This window comes from Sturnira hondurensis, unplaced genomic scaffold, assembly GCF_014824575.4.
Source record: "Sturnira hondurensis isolate 20B ecotype Veracruz unplaced genomic scaffold, ASM1482457v3 Scaffold0004136, whole genome shotgun sequence".
Lineage (NCBI taxonomy): Eukaryota > Metazoa > Chordata > Mammalia > Chiroptera > Phyllostomidae > Sturnira > Sturnira hondurensis.
This window is the reverse complement of record NW_028076767.1, coordinates 20,107,478-20,130,495: the sequence shown is the minus strand read 5'-3', so window position 1 is coordinate 20,130,495 and position 23,018 is coordinate 20,107,478. Positions and strand designations below refer to the sequence as shown.

The 23,018-nt window shown below is 47.1% G+C and overlaps 1 protein-coding gene across 1 annotated transcript; it reads right to left on the bottom strand.

Annotated features, from left to right (window-relative positions):
- Positions 1-207: 207 nt before the first annotated feature.
- On the bottom strand, positions 208-21,446 carry DYNLRB1 (dynein light chain roadblock-type 1). The gene is made up of 4 exons (XM_037043905.1): positions 21,346-21,446; positions 12,682-12,757; positions 4,865-5,032; positions 208-1,331 (listed from the first exon to the last, which is right to left on the bottom strand). Exons 1-4 carry the CDS (start codon positions 21,346-21,348, stop codon positions 1,288-1,290), a joined length of 291 nt encoding a protein of 96 aa, XP_036899800.1. The 5' UTR covers positions 21,349-21,446; the 3' UTR covers positions 208-1,287.
- Positions 21,447-23,018: the final 1,572 nt, after the last annotated feature.

The following is a 23,018-nucleotide window of genomic DNA, read 5'->3' as shown; positions in this document are numbered from 1 at the left end:
ATTGGAAGACATTTAGCAGAACCCCTGGCCTCTGTCCACTACAAGCCAACAGCAGGAGACAAATGGCATACTCAAAATATCCAAATCAATAAAGTTATTGGTGAAAATAAAAAATGTTTATTTTACGGAAAAAACCATACAAACTTTTTGGCCAACCCGATACACCGCTAGGCTTCTAAGGGTACATGTCTTACTTCTTTGATACTGTTTCAGGAAACTTCACTGGCAAATTTATTAAAGTATTTTGCTAGATGAAAGAACTCACACAGTAGACAAGGTTCCTTATGGGGAGAGGACAATGAAGAGGGATTTCAAGGTATCTTCCCCCCCTCTAACAAGAAACAAATGTAAAAAAAAACCTAATGAAAAAATAAACAAACATGTGATTTCTGGAGGAAAATCCCAGAGTGCTGCTGAATGGTGGGTGGCCTACAGCCTCGCAGAGTAGCGGGCACCTCCTGGGACCCCCCCCCCACCGAATCCAAGGGAAGGCGTCCGTTCACCCAGGATGAGCTCCCTCAGGTGATTTCCTGGAAAGGCCGTGCAGAGAGCAGAACTTCTGGAGTTGCAGACCTGTGCTCCCAGGTGAGACCCCAACTTCCCCATTTTTAAGATGGCTTTGACACCTTGTCTGTACCAGGAGGATGATATGAGCCATGGTACATAACACACCAGATACATTCTGGGTACTCAACACATATTACTTCTTTCCTCTCCCCAGGGCGGTGTAAGAGAAAACACCTTTCACCGCAAGAGACCCAGCAATCTGGGTACCAATGATAAACCAGGCTCAGCGGCGAGTACGGCCACAGGTGCCATGTGGAGCAAGCCTCTCAGGCTGCGAACTCAATCTGCAGCAGAGGCTGGAGGCGGCACTGGGCTCAGCCTTCAGACCACGTGATGACATAGGGGGAGAGAGGTCCTTTCAACACAGTGTTTACAGAGACACACAGCAGGGCAAGTTTCAATTATTTTTAGTTAAAGAAAAACAGCCTTTTCCAAGGGCAACAAAGTGAACTGAAGGTTAGAAGGAAGCAGGGTGTGTGCCTCTCACAGGCTCTTGTTCAAAACCTGGACTGGAGGAAAGAGGGCCCTCCTGGGAACCCAGGGGTGACCAGCCAGCAGGGGGATGACTTTGGTGGGATGGGGTGGAGCTACAGCCCACCGTGGCCACTTGATTGGTCTGCATGGGCTCCCAGGTGATTTCTACCTGCCAGGTGACATGATTAACACTATTCTTCTTGGGGACACTTAAGAAGGAATGATGTGTGGAGCCAAGAGGGTGGCTTATTCAGTTGGATTCTGAATCACAATCAGGAAATAGTCTTTATCTGCAAAAGAGAAAAATGAAAAAAAAATATCAGTAAATGTAAAAAGGGAGAGAAACACACTAGCAAAGGATTAAATCATTAAACCACCTACTATAAAACAGGCGGGGTGAATACAAAGTATCAGTGCTCAGGCTACTTCCAGTGGCTGCGAAAGTGAACTTGCAAGTTTCCTGTGGTGGCCTTTGCAAGTGTGACCCCGCAGTGCACCCTCTTTTCTAATCTTCCCAAAACTAAGAGGGAGGGAGGTATCATCACCGTTTTCTGGGTAGGGAAACTCCGGTTCGGAGATTTTCAATAACTTGCCTGTGGCAGTGGTTCTTAAGATGGAACAGCCTGGAGGGCTCTTTGGAGCGGGGAGGTCTGGGGTAGAACTCGAGAATCTGTATTTTTAACACTCCTAGGCCGTGCTCATGCTACAGGCTCTGGGAGAACCAGCGGTTTACGGTCAGCCAGCTGGTTGGTGTCAAAGATTCCAACCTCAGCCCCATTGCTCTTGGGGTTAATGTCAGTTCTGTCACGGACTGGATGAGAACATTTCAAAGGCACCAGACCAAAGGGGGCCAAAGCTACCTGGATTCCGGCTCTGGGGATCCAGCCCAGTGAGGAGGGATGTCCCTTGTGAAATCATCACAGGTCCGAGACCTCAGGGCTGAGCCTGACTGGCCCTCCTTTTACAGACAAGGAAACTAGAGAAGCAGAGTTTCGACTCTGCCCACTTCATCACCAAGCTGCAAACATTTATCAAGGTTTCCACGTGGCGGGCCCTGGGCCAACCATTTCTCACATGGCACCTCAATGAATCCCCGAATCGCTGTGAGGCAGGTACGAGTGTTTTCTCATTTTACAAACGAGGACACTGAGGCTCAAAGAGTTAAATGGCTTGCAGAAGCCAAGGCAAAAACGCAGGGTGGGGTAGCTGGGTTTGACAGCCTGAACATAAGCAAAATGGTAAGACTTCACCCACATCTGCTTCATGTTTGCTGATTTAAACCTAAAGCTTGCTTTTTCCCATGACGGTTGGCTGATGGGACTGGGGAGAAGCAGACCTTAGATGACTAACAGTTGCATGGCTAAGCAATCTGTGTAAGTAAAGATACAAATCACTTCCTAATAAAAATAAAAATAAAAATAAAAATAACTTAAGCCACTGACAAAGGCAGACATAATTAGCAACGGTAGTGTCTTTTCTTCCAAATAATCTAGCTCTAAATTCAATGATATCACTCCAGGTGCTCTGTGGGGAGCAGAGTTTTAAAGCTTGGTTAGGCTGACAACTTAGGTTTACATGAACGAGGTTAGTTAAGTGAAAACCAAAAGACAGTCTTGAAAACATCTCTTCACATGGGCTACCCCGGGCCAAGATGGAGTGAAACGTGGTACACACTCATACATGGGAACCAAACTGACGCCACCTCCTGCTACTCCTGGTCTTCTCAGTTTGATCAATGAGGAAGATTAAGGTGGGAAGAAAGGGACCTGGCCTCCTCCCTGGGCAGGGCTGCTCCAGGATGCCCGCCCCCCACGGGGTGCTAATTAAAGCCCCAGGAGGGCCCGCCTGAAGGGCGCAGCAGCTGGGCCTGGGGACTGGCGACCACACAAACCCTAGGGCGATCCAGCCCAACGCCTCAGAGGCTGGGCACAGCAGCTCCCGACATGGCGTGGTTATTCTGGCCATTACTGAAGTGGGTGTATCACGGTGTTTTCATCTTAAATAACATGTCCCATGGGCACACCCAATCCCCATCCCCACTGCCGACCCCACCTCTAACCCCCACAGTGGGAGGGTCAGCAATAGAGGGAGGTTTATAAAGTCCTTCATTTACTTATTCAACAAATATTTGTCAAAGGCTTACTACGTGTTTACAAGTTTCTATTTTTGGAACTGTCTAGAGGGGGAGATAAGACTTAAAAATGCAGATAAACAGGCCGGTTAGCCAAGTGGGAAGGCAGGATGGGAGTGCAGCCAAGAGCAGGGTGGCTCATGTGAGGGCCCAGGGAGAGGCTCCTAAAGGCAGCAGGGTGGCTGGAGGGGTGGTGAGGGCGTCTGAAAGGCCACTCCTTGTGTTTAAGGCAAAATGGCAAAGCCACACCCGCCAGCATAACAAGGGGTGTGTGTGTGTGTGTGTGTGCGCCCCCCCCATGAGGATGTGAGTGCGAGACAGTGAGCGAGCAAGTGGGAGTGCGAGCACACCCTCCCTCCCTGCCGGCCTCTCTGGGTGTCACCAGAGCCAGGGTCTGGTCACTGCATCCTCACCCCCCCGCTGACAAGGCTGTGCACCCAAAGGAGAACCTTTAACTGGACTCAAGCACCAACCACACCCATGAACTCTGAAAGCCTATGGGTCCCTCAAGGGCACCGAGTTACCCCAGAATTCTGCAGCTGGTCTCTGCCATCTGTGTCGCCAAGCCCAGGGGCATTCGGTGTCCCTAGCCTCCCTACCGCCTCCTCCATCTAGGCCCCCATCACAATCACATTGCCTCCTGCCTTAAAAACCTCTGCTCACAGGGTCCAGTCCACGCAGCCGAGTTTGGTGTTGGAGGCCCTTTCTCCTTCCTACACATATTCCGATGCCCTGGAGGGACCGCACTGCAGCCTGCCTGCATCACTGCACGGGCTCAACTCTGTGGCTCAGCCTAAAAAGAGAGAGGGAGCGAGAGAAGCAGCAACACGAAAACGGCCCTGGAGACTCTGCCCACAGTCTGTGCATGCTGAGTGAGGTGAGGCAGGGCAGGTGGTCTTGCCACCGTCGCCTGTGGTCCCAGGCTTCATGGGCTCCTCCCAGGACGAGCATCTCATCACCCTGAGAATGACCCTAAGCCCTAAAGACAGGGGTGTTGTACCACACAGCCGGCTCCGAAGTGCAAGCCAACACTTCACATGAAACAAAAGCAGTGATCAGTGCCCGGCGGGGGGGTGGGGGTGGGGGTGGGGGGTGGGGCTGGCTGTATGGGACCCAGAGAGACAGCACTGTTGTTCAGAAGTGGGTAACCGAACATTTTTTCAAAGACAAAATTACTATACAGTATCTTTGCCTTCCGCTTCGGTTTAAAATTATTGAATCTTTTTCCTTCAAACTTAAGCTTTCTTGCCCCTCTGCTTGCTTACACTTTCCTGTGCCCTCAAGATGATGCCCCTCAGCTGAAACGTCCCCTCTTCTGGGAAGCCTCTGCTGACTGCCCTGGGCAGGCCTAATCACACCCTCTTCTACGTCCCAAAGTGCTCCTTGAATGTCCCACATCAAAGTGAGGGTTACAATGAGTCATGCTTACAAGTCTGTCTCCCCCTATGAGTCGAGACTCCCCTTTTTGGCCTAGAACCCAAGACAGTGCCTGACTCAGTCACTGCACATGAGTCTTGGCTGGGATGCCAGCCAGAGACTGGACAGGCGGCAAGGCAATCAGCTCTGTCCCTTCAACTCTTCAGGCCTTTATGTGGAACCTGAGGAAATACCAACATGCTAAGCCTCCTCCACAAGCTGCAGAGCCTGTGCTGTGACGGTCTGATCCAGGAGGGGACATGGGAGACCTCTTACCTGGGGCAACCATAATCTCATTTTTCTTGGAGCGAATTCGAAGGAAGGTGAGGTCATTCTGGGGGTCAATTTCACGCACGGTGCTCCGGGCCTTCAAGATGAAGTTGTGCATGAGGTTGGCGTACTGTGTGGTGGTGGGATTGTCCATGGTGCTCTTGATAGGGATGCCTGAGGGAGAGCAGACAGGCTGAGCAGGATGTCGGGGCCCTTTCTGCCCAGCTCCCAACCCACACCCCTAATTCTACAGAACTGGACTGGCAGTTAACGGTCAACACCACTACTCCCTGAAGGCTCGTGGGCACAGTGCTGAGCACTTCAGGTGCGTCACTGCCAGTCCCCAGAACTACGCTGTGGGTGGTGTCACCATCCTCACTTGCCAAATGGGGCAACAGACTGGGCAGGAAGGCCACCTGCTTACGGTCACAGAGCAGAGCAGCAGTGGAGCTGGGACTCAGTGCAGACCTGCACACTCCTCTCATAAGGCTGCACTGTCTTGACCAGTTTCTGGCACTAAAAGGAGAGACTACCATTCAGAACACTAAGAACCCGGCACGCAGGACAACTCCTATGGATCTAAACCCCAGAGAGCAGGAAGAAAACAGCTCGGCTTGTGCCAGGACAGAACATCACTAGTGTGTGCTCCTGTTCCCAAGGGAGGCTCGGGGCCCAGCTGTAACAGACTGTTTAGTTACAGCCCATCTCCCCAGATTAGACCCTGTCTCTGCCTGCACACACCCTTGTAGACAGCATTGCTACAATTTTCAAAGAGCCCGCAAGTGGCCATTCCACTGAGTTCATCGTGCCTCCACTGTTGGGTACTGAGGCTGGCTTAAAAAATTTTATTTTGGGACTTCCGCCAAGATGGAGGCATAGGTGGAGACACTGTGCCTTCTCCCACAACCAAGTTTGGATACAACAAAAGTTTTGGAGATCTAAGACACACCCTTAGGCCAGAAAACCGAATTATACGGAAGTCCGACAGCTACAAACCGTTCAACGGGGATGGTAAGAGAGGCAGAGCCAGCAGTGGAGCAGGGTCGGGAAGGACAGACCTAGGAGCGCAGGCAGCCCGGACCTAGTCAGGGTGTGGGGCAGACTGACCAAGGTCGCACATTCACGCGCAGTGAGACGGACCATGCAGGCCCCAGGGGGCGAACCCAGTGGTGGAGGGCTGACAGCGGTGGGTGGCACACTCGCGTGCAGTGGAGCGGGGCACGTGGCCCTGGTGACGGATGTGGCTGCAGCAGTGGCGGCAGGCGCCGGAGGGAAGCCATTGCCCCCACATACAGCGTCACAACCCAGCGACTTAGTTGCCCTGCTCTGGTGAAAACCTAGGGCTCCGTTCCTGCCACTTAACAGGCACAAACAACCCAAAAGATGGTGCAAGAACTCAAAGTCCCAGAGCCAATAACTCTAAGCGACCAACAGATTGCCAGGCTCTCAGAAGCCCAATTTAAAACACTATTTATCAGGATGCTCACAGAATTGGTAGAGTACAGTCACAAATTAGAGGAACATATGAAGGCTAAACTAATTGAAATCAAGGGAGATGTCCAGGAAACCAATAGCGATAGAAAGGAAGCTGGGACTCAAATCAATGGAATGGACCAGAAGGAAGAATGAAACATCCGACCAGAAAGGAATGAAGAAATGAGAATTCAAAACAATGAGGAGAGGCTTAGAAACCTCCAGGACATCTTTAAACGTTCCAACATCCGGATTATAGGGGTACCAGAAGGGGGAAAGAAACAGCCACGAGTGGAACACTTATTTGAACAAATAATAAAGGAGAACTTCCCCAGTCTGGCAAAGGAAATAGACTTCCAGGAAATCCAGGAAGCTCAGAGAGTGCCAAAGAAGTTGGACCCAAGAAGGAACACACCAAGGCACATCATAATTACATTAGCCAAGACCAAAATGAAGGAGAGAATCCTAGAAGCAGCAAGGGATAAGGGGATAGTCACCTACAAAGGAGTTCCCATCAGACTGTCAGCTGATTTCTGAAAAGAGACTTTACAGGCAAGAAGGGGCTGGAAAGAAGGATTCCAGGTCATGAAAGGCAAGGAGCTACATCCAAGATTGCTCTATCCAGCAAAGCTTTCATTTAGAATGGAAGGACAGATAAAGTGCTTCCCAGATAAGGTCAAGTGAAAGGAGTTCATCATCACCTAGCCCTTATTATATGAAATGCTAAAGGGACTTATATAAGAAAGAGATGATGAAAAATATCAACGGTGAAAGGACAGCAAACACACAGGTATTAACAACCACACCTAAAACAAAAGCAAACCAAGAGGACAGCTAGATCAGGAGTGGAACCATAGAAATGAAAAACACATGGAGGGTTAGAAACAGGGGGGTAGGAGGAGGAGAAGAGGGGAGAAGGCACAGAAAATAGCATAGATGGTAGGTAGAAAATAGATAGGGGGGAGGGCGAGAATAGTGGGGGAAATATAAAATCGAAAGAAGCTGAGACACGTGGTTATAAACTAAGGGGGGAGAAGGGTGGGGGAGGGAGTGTGCGGGTGGAGGGGAATGAAGGGGGGAATAGAACAACTGTAATGGTATAATCAATAAACTATATTTAAAAAAAATTTTATTTTGAACTTTTGTTTATTTTTTAAATACTCACCTAAGGGTCCACTGATTTTTAGACAGAGGGGATGGAAGCGGGAGGGGGAGGAAGGGAAAGAGAGAGAAACATCAATCTGTTGCCTCCCATGCACACCCCAACCGGGAATTGAACCGCAACCCTTTGGTGTACGGGATGGGCCTCCAAGCGAGCCACACCAGCCAGGGCTGAGTCTGGCTTGTTTACTGCATTGCTGTGCGATATACGCCACTGTGCATCAAAGCCTTTTCTGTTTTGAAGACTGTTTCCTTGTGACAAACTACTCCACGGACCTCCCTCACTGGTCAGTGCCTGTTGTCATGGAGGGAGGAATGAGGCTCAGTCTGAGTGACCTCAGGCCCCACGTGGAGCATCAGGTGCCTGTGAATCACTGTGACATGCCAACAGAAGAGGCCCCAGGTGCTCACAGCTGACAGGCACTTGGGATGAATGTGGTACACGTGGCTCCTCACACATAAGTGGCTGGATTTGGGACACAGGCCCTGCTCATCTGGGCCACAACTGACCAGCCTAAGGATGAGCCAAAAGCAGTCACCCTCACGCCTACCCACGGGCGGCAAGAAACTGCCCCAATCTTATCTTTTGAGGGCACAGGGACACAACAGTGGGCAGAAGAGGACACAGTAGCAAGAGAAGAGCTGAGTTAGAGAGGCTGCTCTGAACCAACTGAAGCCAAGAGAACAGGTTGCAGTAATCACTTGCCTTTAAGAGATAAGACAAGTGGGTCACCAGCTGGTGCCCTTGGGTCCTAGCTGGCAACAATGTGTCCACCAGGGCCTTGCTCAACAGTGGAACCTTTCTGAGGATGGTAGTATGAGCAGCTGGGGTGGTGACTGAGTAGGAACTCTGAAATCCGATGACCTGAACTTACAGCCCTGCTCTGCCCCTTCGTGGCTATGTGGCAAGACAAGGGATCACCGTTCTCTAAGCCCCCATTTCCTCATCTGTGAAGTGCCTGTGCTTCAAAGTGCTGCTGGGAGGATTAGTATGACTTAAGAATGTGTAGCAAGGCCCGTGCTGGGATGGCTCAGTTGGTTGGAGCATCATCCTTTAGACTTAAAAGGGTGGGGATTTCATCTCCAGTCAGGGCACACACCTAAGTTTTGGGTTTGATTCCCCCGTGGGGCATGTATGCGAGGCAACCAACCAATGTTTCTCTCTCCCTTCCTCTCTGTCCAGAATCAATAAACATATTTTATGAAAAAAGAATACTTTGCAAGAGTGTACATGTAATAAATGCTGGTGTTTTAGCAACATCACCCACACAGTAAATCCCACCCCCCTGATAACTTGAGAGGCAAACCTCAAGGCCTGGCAAAGTTCAGATCAAACCTCTTGACCTTCTCTTTTGTATACAAGGGCACCTGCTCCCAAGTTCCTCTGCCTGGAACTTTCCTTTCTCCTCCTGTTCTCTCATAATTCCCACTGGTCCCTCAGGCCTCCATCTTCTGGTGGCCCCACCCCCCCCCAGATGTGCTCAGCTCCCCATTCTATCATCCCAGCACCATGCGATTTTCCTCTGCAGTTACTTGAGTTTGACATCACACCTTTACGGAGGTGACCATTATGTGCGTCCCCCAGCCAGGACCAGGTCTGACTTGTTTACCAATGTGCTTGGAGAGGCTGCATTAAGCATTCATCGCTGCTGATAAATGAGAAGTCACAAGGGCTACTTCCAATGTTTGATTACATTCCTACCAAGTGAAAAGGTGTGTAAAGGAGACAAGAATCTAACCACTTGCTGGCTTGCAGTAAAAGCAAAAGAAGGCCCTGGCCGCACAGCCCAGTTGGTTGACCGTTGTCCTGATACACCAAGGTAGTGGGTTCAATCCCTGCTCAGGGCACATACAAGAATCAACCAATGATTGCGTAAGTACATGGAACAACAAATCGATGCTTCTCTTTCTCTTCACCTGTCTAATATTAATAAATAAAAATTTAAAAACAAAACACAACCCAAAACATAGACAGAAAACATGAAGGTGGCAGTAGGGCAGGGACCAAAACTGGGGAGAATTTCAAAACAGAGATCAGAGGGTGTCAGAGCTGGGACGCGTCCGAGGCACCGCAGGGACCAGGCCACCCGCCCCGGAGCCACTGCCCTCACAAATGGGCCTGTGCAGCCCGCAGGGCCGCTGGTCGCCGGGGAGGCACAATTTCTAACCCGAGACTCAGATCTGTCAGGCCATATAGCCAGGTCCTTCCACCAAACCCGACTCCGTCAATCAACAATAAAAAAAGTTAACAAAACTTAACAGACATTTATTACACACAGACTGTGTCAGCACTGTTCCAGGCTGGGGCACAGTCGTGAACAGGAAGACAAACCCCTGGCCCTTCGGAGCTTACACATTTGAGTCCGTTACATCACCCTGTGTGGGTAGCAGCAGAGGGTAGCAGGGGGGCTGGAGAGGTACAAATAGACCAGAATGTTCCTTAAATTCTTGCTAAACTGTCTTTTTAAAAAAATTTTATTTAATTATCAAACTGTCTTAAACTCAGACTTCTATCATGAAGCATCATTGCCATTTGGCTAAGGCAGAGACGTCAAAATGCAGTGGCAGGTTGCTGGTTTTAGAACAAGGCGTGTCATGAGTTCAGAGGCAAGAGTGATCATACTGGGCTGGGTGGTCAGGGGAGGCAGCCCTCGGGAAGAGGCAACTGAGTTGAACTGTCCTTTACTGGAAGCTTCCAGAGTTTCGAGGCCCTCTAAGCAGTGAATTCTGGCCATCCCCACCCACAGCTGGGTGACCTTGGGCAGGTCACCTCGCCTCTCTCAGCTTCAGGTTTCTCATCTGAAAAATGGGCAAACAGCCCTGGTGAGTGTGGCTCAGTTGGTTGGAGCATTGTCCCATAGACCAAAAGGTTGGGTGTTCGATTCCCGGTCAGGACACATACTTAGGTTGCAGGTTCAATACCCACTCAGGGTGTATATGGGAGACAACCAATTGTTTCCTTCTCACATCGATGTCTCTCTCTCCCTCTCCCTTCCTCTTTCTCTAAAATCAATAAACACGTTAAAAAAATTTTTTTAATGAGAAAAACCCTGCCTTGCAGGGTTGCTGCATGAAATGTAAATAAGATTGAAGAGTAAGCTCTATGAACGGGACACAAAAATAAATACACACAATAATTTAACACTTTAATGGCATTTACTATTCTAAAAGCTTCCCTGAGAAGGAGACGGTATGATTATATTTTACTGATGAGACACTGAAACAGAAAGGTGAAGTCATTTTTCCAAGATTTCAGGTGTGTTTTCCTCGCTTCTCCCTCTCTCCCTCTCTCTCTCCCCTATACTCCAAGGGCCCCTCATTTGCCTCTGCAACTTGTTTCCTGAGGGGAAAACAAAAACCAAACCAAAACAAATCCCAGGCAGTCTGGTTCCACAGCCCATATTCTCCACCACTGAGCAATACTGCCATATTAGTATACAAAAAAATGCTCATTAGTATCCAAAAGGTAAGTAAGTAGTTGGGACGGTATCTTTCCAATGAATACGTTCAACTGTTGCACAGTTTTAAGGCAAGAATGGAGGCTTATGGTCTGCGAATACCACAATACTAGTGAAGGTCTAGGGGTCCCAGCTGGGGAGTCAGCCCCTGAGCCTGTTCCCTTCCATTTGGAGTCAAAAAAGTCCAGTCCCAAAAGACAGTCTCTCTCTGAGTGACATACAAACAGTCCTTCGGGCCTTGGACCAACCACTCCACTTGGGGCAGCTGAGGCCTGAAGAGGAGGCGGCAAAGGCCCAGGCCCACCTGCTGCTCCACAGCAGACCTAAGCTGGGGCCTGCTGCTCCTCCCAGTGTCCTGGGCGCTCCCAACCTGCTGCCTCCTTTAAATGCAATGACCACATGGTCTAATTAGGGTTCAACAAAGCCTCGGAGCAGCCTCTGCCTAACTCTGGGCTGGCCAGGGTTTAATGACTTGGAAAACGACACTCTAACTGAAGGTATGCCACCTCCACTTCGTCACCTTTGGTGACGTTCATTCTGCTTTACTAAAGAAGGCACCGTTGAGAACTTGGCCTTTCCAAGACAAGGCCCAGAACGAGGACACACATGGGGGCTCTCACAGGGCCTCGAACAACTCCCGATGAATGAGTGCGCTGAACCAGAGAACTGGGGAATCCCAGCCGCGTGACTCTGGGCCATAGACCTGCAGCCACTCCCTGGTCCTTCAGAGGTGTGAGAGAAGGCGCACAAGTGCCTCGAACAGACTTGGAATGACATCTTGGCTTTGCAGTGGCAGGCAAGTCAACTGATTTCTAGACTCAAGTTTCCTCCACTGCAAAATGGAGAAAGGGCTGCTTCAATAGATAAATGAAACTTGTTTATAAAGCACCAGTCCGTGGCCAGGCACAGAACAGGCAGGTGAGAAACATTAGCCTCCCTCTTCGCCATGTCTACAGCAGTTTGGGAAAATCAGAATCTGTACTCTTCTGATGAAATAACGTTCCAGACGAGAAGGGGAAAACTACAGGCATAAAGAAGCTGACCAGAGTATCACCTAGCAAAAAATGGAAACAACGTAAATGGGGGGTAATTTAATGAACACTGTACTGGCAGTTAAAAAATCACGCTTATGTAAACCATGAAGCAAAACAAACAAACTTCATGAGTAAACATATGCAAAAGGTAACAACCATAGTCTTGGCGGGTGTGACTCAGTGGACTGAGCACCAGCCTGTGAACCAAAAGGTCACCGTTCTGATTCCCAGTCAGGGCACAGGCCTGGGTTGTGCGCCAGGTCCCTAGTTGAGAGTGTTCAAGAGGCAACCCATTGATGTATATCTCACACACAGATATTTCTCTCCCTCTCTCTAAAAATAAAATCTTAAAATATATATATATATAAAACTCAAACTCCCTTAAAAGTAAAGAAAAAGAAAGAAAGAAAGAAAGAACAGAAAAAGAGCAACTATAATTATGGCGAAGAGAAAATGCACCTGAACAAGGGCTGAAAAAGCATGGCACACTTACCAGTGTGCTCTGCCAGGAGAGTGGGATTGAGCGACTTTTTCCTTTACTAAAAGTCAGAATTCAGTAACAGTGCTAGGACAACGCAGGTGTTTAAAAAGGGTGAAAATTCACGAAGGGGCTTGGTAAACAGCAAGTGCTACGCTGTGTTCGGGCTGTTTTCTGGGGCCGCCTGAGTACTGGTCATGGTGGGAGGGGAGGGCGTACCTTCCGTGTTCACCACGATGATTCCCTGCACTCCTTTCTGGCTCTGAAGTCGCTTCAGTGTCTCCTCCACCTCTGCCTGCCAGAGAGAACAAGACCAAGGTTAGGAGGGGCCAGGAAAGCTGGATTAACTCCCTCTTACCCTGGCAGATGAATCACACATTTGTTTTCCAACAACAAACAAGTAACACCTGGACACGTGGTACCTCCTCAAAGCTCTCCAGGCCTGAAGGTTCCCAAGCCTCCACTAGCACCAAAGCCATCTGTTCACACCCCTGGCATAGGGCAGGGTTCCTCTTGGCCCTTCGCCTACCAGGCTCTACTACCCCTCCTGCCTCAGCTATTCGGGAGCAGAACAATGATACCATTCCTGGGAGTATAGACACATCCATGACTCACGTATCTGGTACCCCTGGGGGACAGGACGACGACGATTTGAAAAAAACCCAAACAGTGGTGTCTAACAGGAAGGAGACGCTGTCATTTGGGGCCCAAACAGCACAACTGAAAACATTCCAAAGGAAGCAAAATGACCCCATGAGGACAGACTCGGGGACTTAATAAGCTAGTGTCTGAGATAGTGTAACATATGGCTCATAGCCACAGGAAATACGCCTGGGCTAGGGGCTCATTAACCCTGATTCTCCCGAAACTAGTCAGGGTGGGATGCTCTGGCACATGGGATCTGTAAGCAGAGGGGACGATCAGACATTTGGCGCCCTGACACGCAAAGCCTTCTATGTTAATCACGCGCATCTTGTACCCCACCCCCACTCCCCATCTACATGCCCACACCTGTTTCCATCTCTTTTTATCCTAGCAAGGCTTCTTCTCTGCTGAAATCCAACAAATTCTTCTAGATATTTAAGACATCACTTCCTTCAAAAACCTTTACCAACCCCAACTCAGTGGAGCTACCACTCCTGACTCTGCAAACTCTCGACTGTACCTTTCTGGGGATACACAGAACGGTCTGCAGAATAGAAACTCAATGCCACAGCTGCTCAGCTGAAGCCAGCCTGACTCTTCCTGCGGATGGATATGGGCTCTGCAGTGAGCTCGTTCTCTGAAGGCCCCTTCCAGATGTGTCCAGAACCCAGCCAGAACCCCCAACAGGCTGGGAGTTAGACTACGTTGGAAATAGAGGCTCCATTCTCCAGGAGAGTGGTTCCACACCCCTAGAAGCTCATGAGTTGGCCTGGGAGGAGGAGCTTCTAAACAGTGGATGGAGATGGCACAATGAGCTATTGTCTTTCCAGTAGGAAAAAGGCTAACATTCCAGTCTCTGCCACCCACCCCTCTATGATGTAAGAATACTCTCAAATGCTGGAGAGAAGGGCAAACAAGTTCCTCCTACAAAGTGGCCTGTCACCTCCAAAATCTGGAGCCTGTGTGAAAGGTCAGGGCTACATGAGAGTATACAGTACAGTGGGTCATACATGTAAGAGATCAGAGTTCATTCAAAAGACCCACTGAGTTCCTACTATGTACTATTCTGGAGAGGCGGGGTGGTGGGATATGATCACCACAGTACTCAGTCTGACCTGGTGACCTTCCTGGAAATTCATCCTAAGGAAATAACCCAGAGAAGCAGAAAAACACAGCAAGATGCGGTGACATCAGCATTAGCAAAAGGCAGAAAGAGCCACAAATGCCCAGTAATAGGGAAAAGGCCAAGTAAATTATGGAATGTCCATTCACAAGAATATATTGGATTGGGCAAAAAGTTTGTTTGTTTTTTTCCCATAAGATGGCCCTAGGAGGGCTTAGTTGTCTTTAATTTCCTTCTAAACAATTTTATTAGATTGTACTGTGACAGCTGTCACATCAGTGTGACAGCTGATATGACAGGACGTTTGATGTTCTATTTTTAATAAAAAATAAAACATCAAAATTGGTGAATTTTTGTGTAGCCATTTTAATATTGAAGATGGAAGAAAATATGCAACATTTTGGCATATTGTGCTTTATTATTTCAAGAAAGGTAAAAATGCAACTGAAACTCAAAAAAAGATTTGGGCAGTGTATGGAGAAGGTGCTGGGACTGATCAAACATGTCAAACGGGGTCTGCCAAGTTTCGTGCTGGAGGCTTCTCTCTGGAAGATGCTCCTTGTTTGGGCAGGCCAGCTGAAGCCGACAGCGATCAAATCAAGACATTAATTGAGATCAACATTATGCCACGTGGGAGACAGCTGACATCCTCAAAATATCCAAATCAATCAAGTTATTACTGAAAATGAAATATGTATGTGTCTTTGCCACTTCATTTTTTTAAATTTTATTTATTTTTAGAGAGAGGGGAAGGGAGCAAGAGTGGGAGAGAAACAACAATGTGTGGTTGCCTCTCATGTGCCCCCTACTGGACCTGGCCTGCAAGGCAGGCATGTGACCTCACTGGGAATCGAACAAGCAACCCTTCGGTTTGCAGGCCAGCACTCAGTCACACTGAGTCACACCAGTCAGGGTGTATGTGTCTTTTTCGGAAAAAGCCATGGGGACTTTTTGGCCAACCCAATGATATACACAGTAACAACGATGATGAGAATAAACCAGAGAAGATTAATGATGTAACCTTCCATAAAAACAGCTAAGTGCAAAAATAAAGTGCTTGGTGACTACAACCACGTGAAAACAAGAAGGCTAGAGGAGTTAAGAAAAATAAAACACACTGAGAGGAGGGAATTCTAGATCGTCCCACCCGCAAAACAGCCTCTTTTCATTCTATTATTTCTACTTAAAAACATTTTTAACCCCTCTCTCAGTGTATCCAAGAGTGAGATCTGTCTGACACGGGACTATAGGGCTCTGACATGCTCAGCATTATAAGAATATAAAAGAATAAGTTGGATGACAATTTAGGATGCCTCAATCAATCTGCAATCAACCCGAGGAAGAGGAAAGAACTAAAACTAAAGGTGACAGAATCAAGGTCTAAAATATCTTCTGGAGGATGGAAAGTGGGGCTAATGTGAAAGAGGATAAAATCCCACAAAACTGCTCTTCATTTAATAACTTAGTGCCTCCTATGTGCCAGACACTGTTTTAGGCCTGGGGATGCCATAGTGAACAAAACATAACAAACATCCCTGCCTTCATGAAGCTGATATTCCCGGGTGGGAAGTTAGACATTAAACAAACAGAGAAGTAAACTATAAATGTCAGATACAGTAATGAAGGGGGTCTATCTGGAAGGTCGGGGCTGGCGGCAGTTTTAAATAAAGTGGTCAGAGAAGTCCTCACTAAGGTGAGATAGTTGAGTCGAGATGTGAAGGATATGAGGGAGTTAACCGTGCCGAGATTTCTGGGGAGAGTGATCCAGACAGCACAGAGAACAAGTACAAGAGCCCTGAGGAAGGAGGGGCACACTCCAGGGAAAGCAAAGGAGCCGGTGCGGCTGAAGTGCAGTGGAGTGCCGGGTGGCCAAATGAGACAGGTAACCAGGATCAGATTGGATTCCAGAGGGTCTGGTAGACTATAGTAATGACTTTCGCTTGTAATACGGTTGGGGGCGGGGGGGAACCACTGGCAGGTTTTGATGTTTCAAAGGGCGGCTCTGGCTGCTGTACAGAGAATGGACTGCAGGGGGCAGGCACAGCCTGCTTGAGCTAGGTGCCCTAAGCATGTGATGCTCCCTCTGAAGGATGCAACCTTCTCCCTTGATGTAACTAACTCCAAACCCTTTGGACTTAGTTCATGCGCCTCCGTGAAAGACCTTCTCTGACATCTACCCTTCTAAATACCCCTGGAACTCTGCCTTCATAGCACTTATCACAATGGGGTGTAAATGCCTGTTTCTTATCTGCTCCAGACCCAAAGTACCCTGGGAGCAGGGACCTAGACTTTACAGACCTAGTACCTGACACTGTTTAGGCTCAATACTTAGGGAACACATAAAAAAGCATTTCTACAACTGTTTCACAAAAATTGACCTTTCTAAGTATAGGACAGGGGACATGGCCTTATAGTACCCAGTGTAAATAAGAGCTAGGGTTTTAGGTAATCCTAAATTTAATAAGAACCAGCCACTGACATCTGGCTGCTTAAAGTAAACACACTTACCAAGAAAGGAAGTATGAGTATATAATGACTATTCAGCACCTGCTACATGTCAGATATTGGGGATGAACATTTTCAGACACATCTGTCCTCTGGCCCTTTTATGGTAAGTATGATTCCCATTTTACAGAGAAGGAACTGAGGTTCAGATGGAGAGTTTTGCCCTAGGACACATAGGTCACGAGGAACTGAATATACCTTTGACCAAAACTGGTGAGGTCCCTGCCTCATCATATCATATTCTGGCAGGAGAGAACTTTAAATAGCAAGTGACCAAGATTCCTGCAGGGGACAGGGGAGGGCAGCAAGGGAATGCTAACCTGGCTAGTGTGGTCAGCAACACCTGAGGATGTAATCCTTAAACCAAGAACTCAATGATGAGAAAGTAAAGCACTCCAGGCAATGGAATAAAACCAAATGCAGAGAAGCAGGAACAAATTCGGCATGTTCAAGAACAGAGGTTCTTGAATTGCTACGTTTTTTGATTCCTTGCTAATCTGATGGGCAAAGACCAAATAACAGAAATCCAATCTTTCTTTAATTTTTAAGAGTTATCAGTAAAGTTAAAATGCATCTCTCCTCTTTTGAGTCTTCTGACTTTTCTTCAAATCTACTGATTTTCAAAAACTCTTGTATTAGGTTGGCCAAAAAGTCTGTATGTTTTTTTCCATAAAATAAAAGGCACATTTTTCATTTCATCAGTATGTTGGCTATCTCCCGTGTGGTATTGTTCTCAATTAATGTCTTGATTTGATCACTATCAACATCAACTGGTCTACCTGACCACAGAGCATCCAGTGAGAAATTTCCAGCACAAAACTTCATAAACCACTTTGACAGGTTAGATCAGTCACAGCACGTTCTCCATACACTCGCTGCACAAATCTTTTTTTGCATTTCAGTTGCATTTTACTTTTCTTGAAATAGCAAATATGCCAAAAATGTTGCCTATTTTCTTCCACCTTCAATATTAAAATGGCTACACAAAAATTCACCAATTTTGATGTTTTATTTTTGATGCACACCGACATGATGGCTGTCACAATACAACTTAACAACATTGTTTCAAATGAAGTTAAGGACAACTAAGCCCTACTAGACCCATCTTACAGAAAAACAAACAAACTTTTTGGCCAACTAGTATGTTAGAAATAATAGACTTTTGTCTATCATAAATTACACTTCCCCCATTTTTCACTTAATCTTTCGATTTTTTTCAGTAATAAGGAGTTAACAATTGTTATGTAGTCAAAGTATTTTATTTCTGTAAGAGTAGAGAATAGCTTCTCTACCTGACCCCAACCGGCAGGGTCGGGTGAGGCCTGGGTGAGTGAGTGGAGGCCATGGAGTCTAAGCGCTCTCTGTGAGGCACAGGGCACCAGCCACCTGTCTGTGTTCAGAAGAAATTGCTTATAACAAACTTCAAGTTCAGTGCTACAGGCGAAGGGAGGGAGGGAGGGAGGGAGGAAGAAAAGGAAAAAAACGATGCCAACCCCTCCCCCACCCCCCACAAGCTGCAACAGGGGCATGTGCAGATGATAAAGGACAGTTCTACTCAGGCATCCAAGTCATGCCAACTCTGCCTCAAACTCAGTCTGTCATCCCTTCAGTGCTGGCCAACGGGCACCAGTAGGGTCTGGTTAGACGGGCAGCCCTGCAGGGTCAGCTCACAGACAGCACCCAACTGGTGTCCTCAGGATCCTGGGTATGCAGTACTATCAACATCGTGTCTGCAACAGAGAAAGGACAAAGCTTCTGGGGTTTTCAGTTCCCAGGGTGCGTGTTGCTGACAAATGGAAATATAAGTAGCAATAAAACTCCAGGATTATTTATTGGTTCAGCACAGGAGAAATAACCATCTGAAACAAATGATTCTCAAGGGAACTGTGACCAGTCTGACTGCTAACCATAAAAATTAGAAATTTGCCTGGGCTGGTATGGCTCAGTGGGTTGAGTGCCAGCCTGCAAAGCAAGGGGCTGGCTGGTGTGATTCCCAGTCAGGGCGCATGCCTGGGCTTCGGGCCAGGACCTGGTGGGGGATGTAGGACAGGCAACCACACACTGATGTTTCTCTCCCTCTCTTCCCCTCTAAAAATAAATAAAATCTTTAAAAAGTGTTTTTGAATTTTTATAAAAGAATGAATCAAAAGGATATAAAAACATCTGCATCAAATAGAACAAAAGAGTGATTCCAAAACATCACACAAAATGATTAAGAAAAATAGCATGTCTTTAAAAGTCAAGTGGGCAAAAATAATACTAGGTAGAAAATACACCTAAGAGAAATTACAAACACACAGACTAATGTTCATTATTCCCTGTAAATAAAGAAATGAAAAAATCACAGCAATGCTGAGGTAATTTTTTCATGTTGGCAATGTTATAGCAAAATTGGTACAAAGGCAGTATGACTTTTGGGGATAGCTACACGGTAACACTATTGCAAGAACCAAAAAGTACTGGCCCTTTCACCTCAAAAATTCTTTTCTTGAGACTTTCGCCTAAGGAAATAATCTGATAAACTTTATTTTTTGATAAACTTTTTTTTAAAAAAGGAAAACTGTACACAGTCAGAGGCATTCATTACAGCACTAGCTCCACTAATGAAGAACTAGAAGCAACACGAAGGCACGCAGGGGAAATGGTTTGGCAAACTGTGGTACAGCCATTTCACTGATTATCACACAGCACAAAGTTATTCATCACAAAGATGATGCAGCAACAAGGTTAAAACAAACAAAAAGGAAAAACTATCATATGCATCTCAAAAAATACACATATGTGAACAAAGAGAAAGAACATACAAAAAAGAAAATAGCTGTGTAGTGGAGTAAAACCAGATGAGAATGATGGATGATCACCATTCTAAAGGGCAACTTGGCAGTTTCTACCAAAATGTAGAATAGGCACCACTTCTAGGAATCTATCCTACATAAACAGTAATAATCACTAGCATGAATTTTTAAAAAAAGAGAGTTGAGAACAGTTACTGCAGCATTGTCTGAAAACTAAATCACTGAAATGTATATACTGCAATAGCATACTATACAGTCCTTAAAACAGAATAAAGTAAATGTGTTATATTAACATGAAAAATATTTGATTTTTTAAATGAAGAGTAAATTGCAAAACACATAGCCTAAACACAAACACAGCATAAATACAAACACAACAGCATGGTAAAGGTAGCAGTGAGCTACAATTGGTGTAAGAGAAACCAGGGACATACACATGCTTACATCACACATACAGAAAACTAACAATGTTTCAGAAGAGACTGAGGCTGGGGGTCAGGGTCCAGCGGAAGATTTACTTTTCACTCAGATACTTTCAGACTGTATTTTACTGTACACAAGTATTATCTGCTAAAGACTACTTTTTCCTCACAGTTTAAAAGCAATGTGAAAGAAAACATGATGTGAAAGACAAAGTTACTTATGTTTGAAGCATTATCACTTATATTTCGTGACGTACATTCTTTGTAGTGTAATACATGAAGAAATCAGACTCCACAACTGTACATTCGGTAGGAGCTAAACCCTATGCAGCAATAACTGAAGAGAAAAACACTAGAATATGCTAATTAATATAAGCAGTTGCTTCTAGATTATGGCACTTTTTTCAATTTTACTTTTTTTTTAAAAAAATTATTTATTTATTTTTAGAGAGAGGGGACAGGAAGGAGAAAGAGTAGAAGAGAGACATCATTGTGTGGTTGCCTCTCATGAGTCCCTTGCTGAGGACCTGGCCTGCAACCCAGGCATGTGCCCCGACTGGGAATTGAACCGGTGACCCTTTACTTCACAGGCCCGCGCTCAATCCACTGAGCTACACCAGCCAGGGCTCAATTTTTCTTAGAGACTTTAAATTTTTAAGTAAGATTTCTGAAAAGTAGCACACTTACATGGCTAAATATTCTAAGTTTTTTACAGGTTGGGAGGATTAAAGGCATGAAAAAAGAAACTTGAAAAGGCGTTGAGGAGCCCACAGCTCCCGCCAGCAAAGCAGGGATCCTCCAGGGCGGACCCGCCCTTTTCCGATTCAGGCAACCAAGTCCCAGCGGCAAGAAAGAACCACAAGGACAAAAAGGCAGGAGTCAGTTTCTAGGGTTCTAATCCACTTCCGCCATTTCCTGGGACAAAGCACTAGGTTTTCCCAGGCTTTGGATTTCAAGCGTGTAAAATCGGAGACGATGCCATATCTATCTCAGAGACGTGGTGAGGAAAAAAAGCCAAACTACATAGAGAGCTTTAAGTGCCTGAAACAAATTAATCTTCCAGGAAACCTTGTCGCTATTGTAATCGCGCAACAAGGCCCAGGATACTAGGGTGCACCGGCCGCTGGGCCGGCTTCCCCAGCTCCGTCAGATCCAAGCCGAGGCCTGAGCTCCCGCTTCCGGTCAAGGGGCAGCGGGATGCACTGGCCCCGCCTAAGTCCCCTCCGTCAGGGTCTGCAGGCCCACCCTACTCGCGTTCCGCCCTTGGTCAGCGAGGACCCAAACCAGCCCCGCGCACGGACACTCTTGGAGGATGGAAGTCTAGGGGCACGGTGGGGCGGCCACGGTCGGCCAGGTTCCCACCGTCAGCCGCGGGCTAAAGAGAGATACTCACCATCTCGGACCGATCCGGTACCTCCGGGTCTCCACAGCACAACCCAGTCCACAGGAATTTCTGCGCCTGCTCAAAGCATTACTTCAGAACGGACAGCTTCACTAGCCAATCAGGAGCCAGCATGAGGCGGACGAGGCGGACGGGCCGGAAGACCTGAGATCTCTCAGGGCTCGTGGGAAATCTGCCCTCCGCTGTCCGAAAGTGAAAAGCAAGGGAGAACGTTAATTATGGAAAACTCCCAACTCCCGCAGTGTCGGAAAGATGCTGGTTCCCGCTGTCGGAAGAGGCAGGCCTTCAACCGTCTACGAGGCCTGACTCTGAAAGGTCTAGGGGGTGGGTGGTGGGCGAGTATGAAGGCGGGGGGCGGGGGGTGGCGGTTTGCTGAGACACCCCCACCCCTTCTGCGTCCAGATTGAGGCAAAGTGAAGCGCGGTGCCAAAATGTGCCGAAGATGTGAGAGAGTCCGCGGTTAGGTCTGGACTCCAAGCGTCTCTGGGATCTCAGAGCGACCCCGTTGGGAATATCCCATGCAGGCTCGGAGATGAAGTGGCTAGGGATGGTCTGAGAGTCTGCACACTTAGGGCTCAGCCCTATCCCTGTTACCTGGAAGAAGCCACTTCACATCTCTAGGCTCCCTCCTTTTCCCACCTTTAAAAGGAGGACCCTTCTTTCCAAAGAACTCTCCCGCCCTCTCGCTTTCTACTCCCGCAGACCACAGAAATTTCTGGGTTTTGTAGCGGAAAGTAATTTGTTAAAACTGCCCTTTAGTGAATCTTGTGCCTCATTACCGGCCTGAACACTTAATGCGTGCTATCGCAAGTAGCCTCAGCATCCCTTCACAAATGTCTCGTCGAGGCACTGGAGCTTGCTGAATTCAACACAGATGATTTTCATTCCACTGTAGCCGCTCTTTAACTGGGGAAGGAGTTGGTGCTCCTTTCAGGGGTGTCTTGTACTATAATGACTTGACAGTAAGGCAATCTGGCAAACACCATTTTAACTGTATGATCGAAGATAACATTACTGGTAATAGGATAGCTATATTGATGTCTGCCCCCTATATCAGGCACTAAGGGCACATCACCTCTGTGGTATTTTTCACAAAAATCCATGGCCTTAAGCCGAGAAAATATTAAACCAAATTTGAGGGACATTTTATAAAGTATCTACCCAGAACTCTAAAAAAAAAGTCAAGGTCATGAAAGAATGTGGAACTGTCACAGACTGGAGGAGACTGAGAAAAATATGATTGGTAGAAAAATTGGTGAAATCTGATTAAGGCTGTAGTTTAGTGTTACTTTACCTATGTCAAATTATTAGTTTTGGTAACTGTAACAAGTTATACAGGATGTTAACATTGGGGAAAGGTGGGTGAGTGAAGGGTGTGCAGGATCTCTCTACACTGTCTTTGCAACAGTTCTGTCTCTGTAAGGGTTGCAGAGACTGGATCTCAAAACATCTTGGAAAATAAGCACACAACGGATCATCACCCTCTTGCATATGGAGAACCAGGCTGAGAGAGACGAAAGGATTTCACAAGATCACAATCACAGATGCAAAACAGAGTCTGGCCAGTAGTTCATGTGACTGGTGCCAGAATGATGGGGAAGGAGGAGTTGGAGATAATTGTTGGCTTTGAATGAATGACAGGTTTCTGAATTCTGGAGTTTATT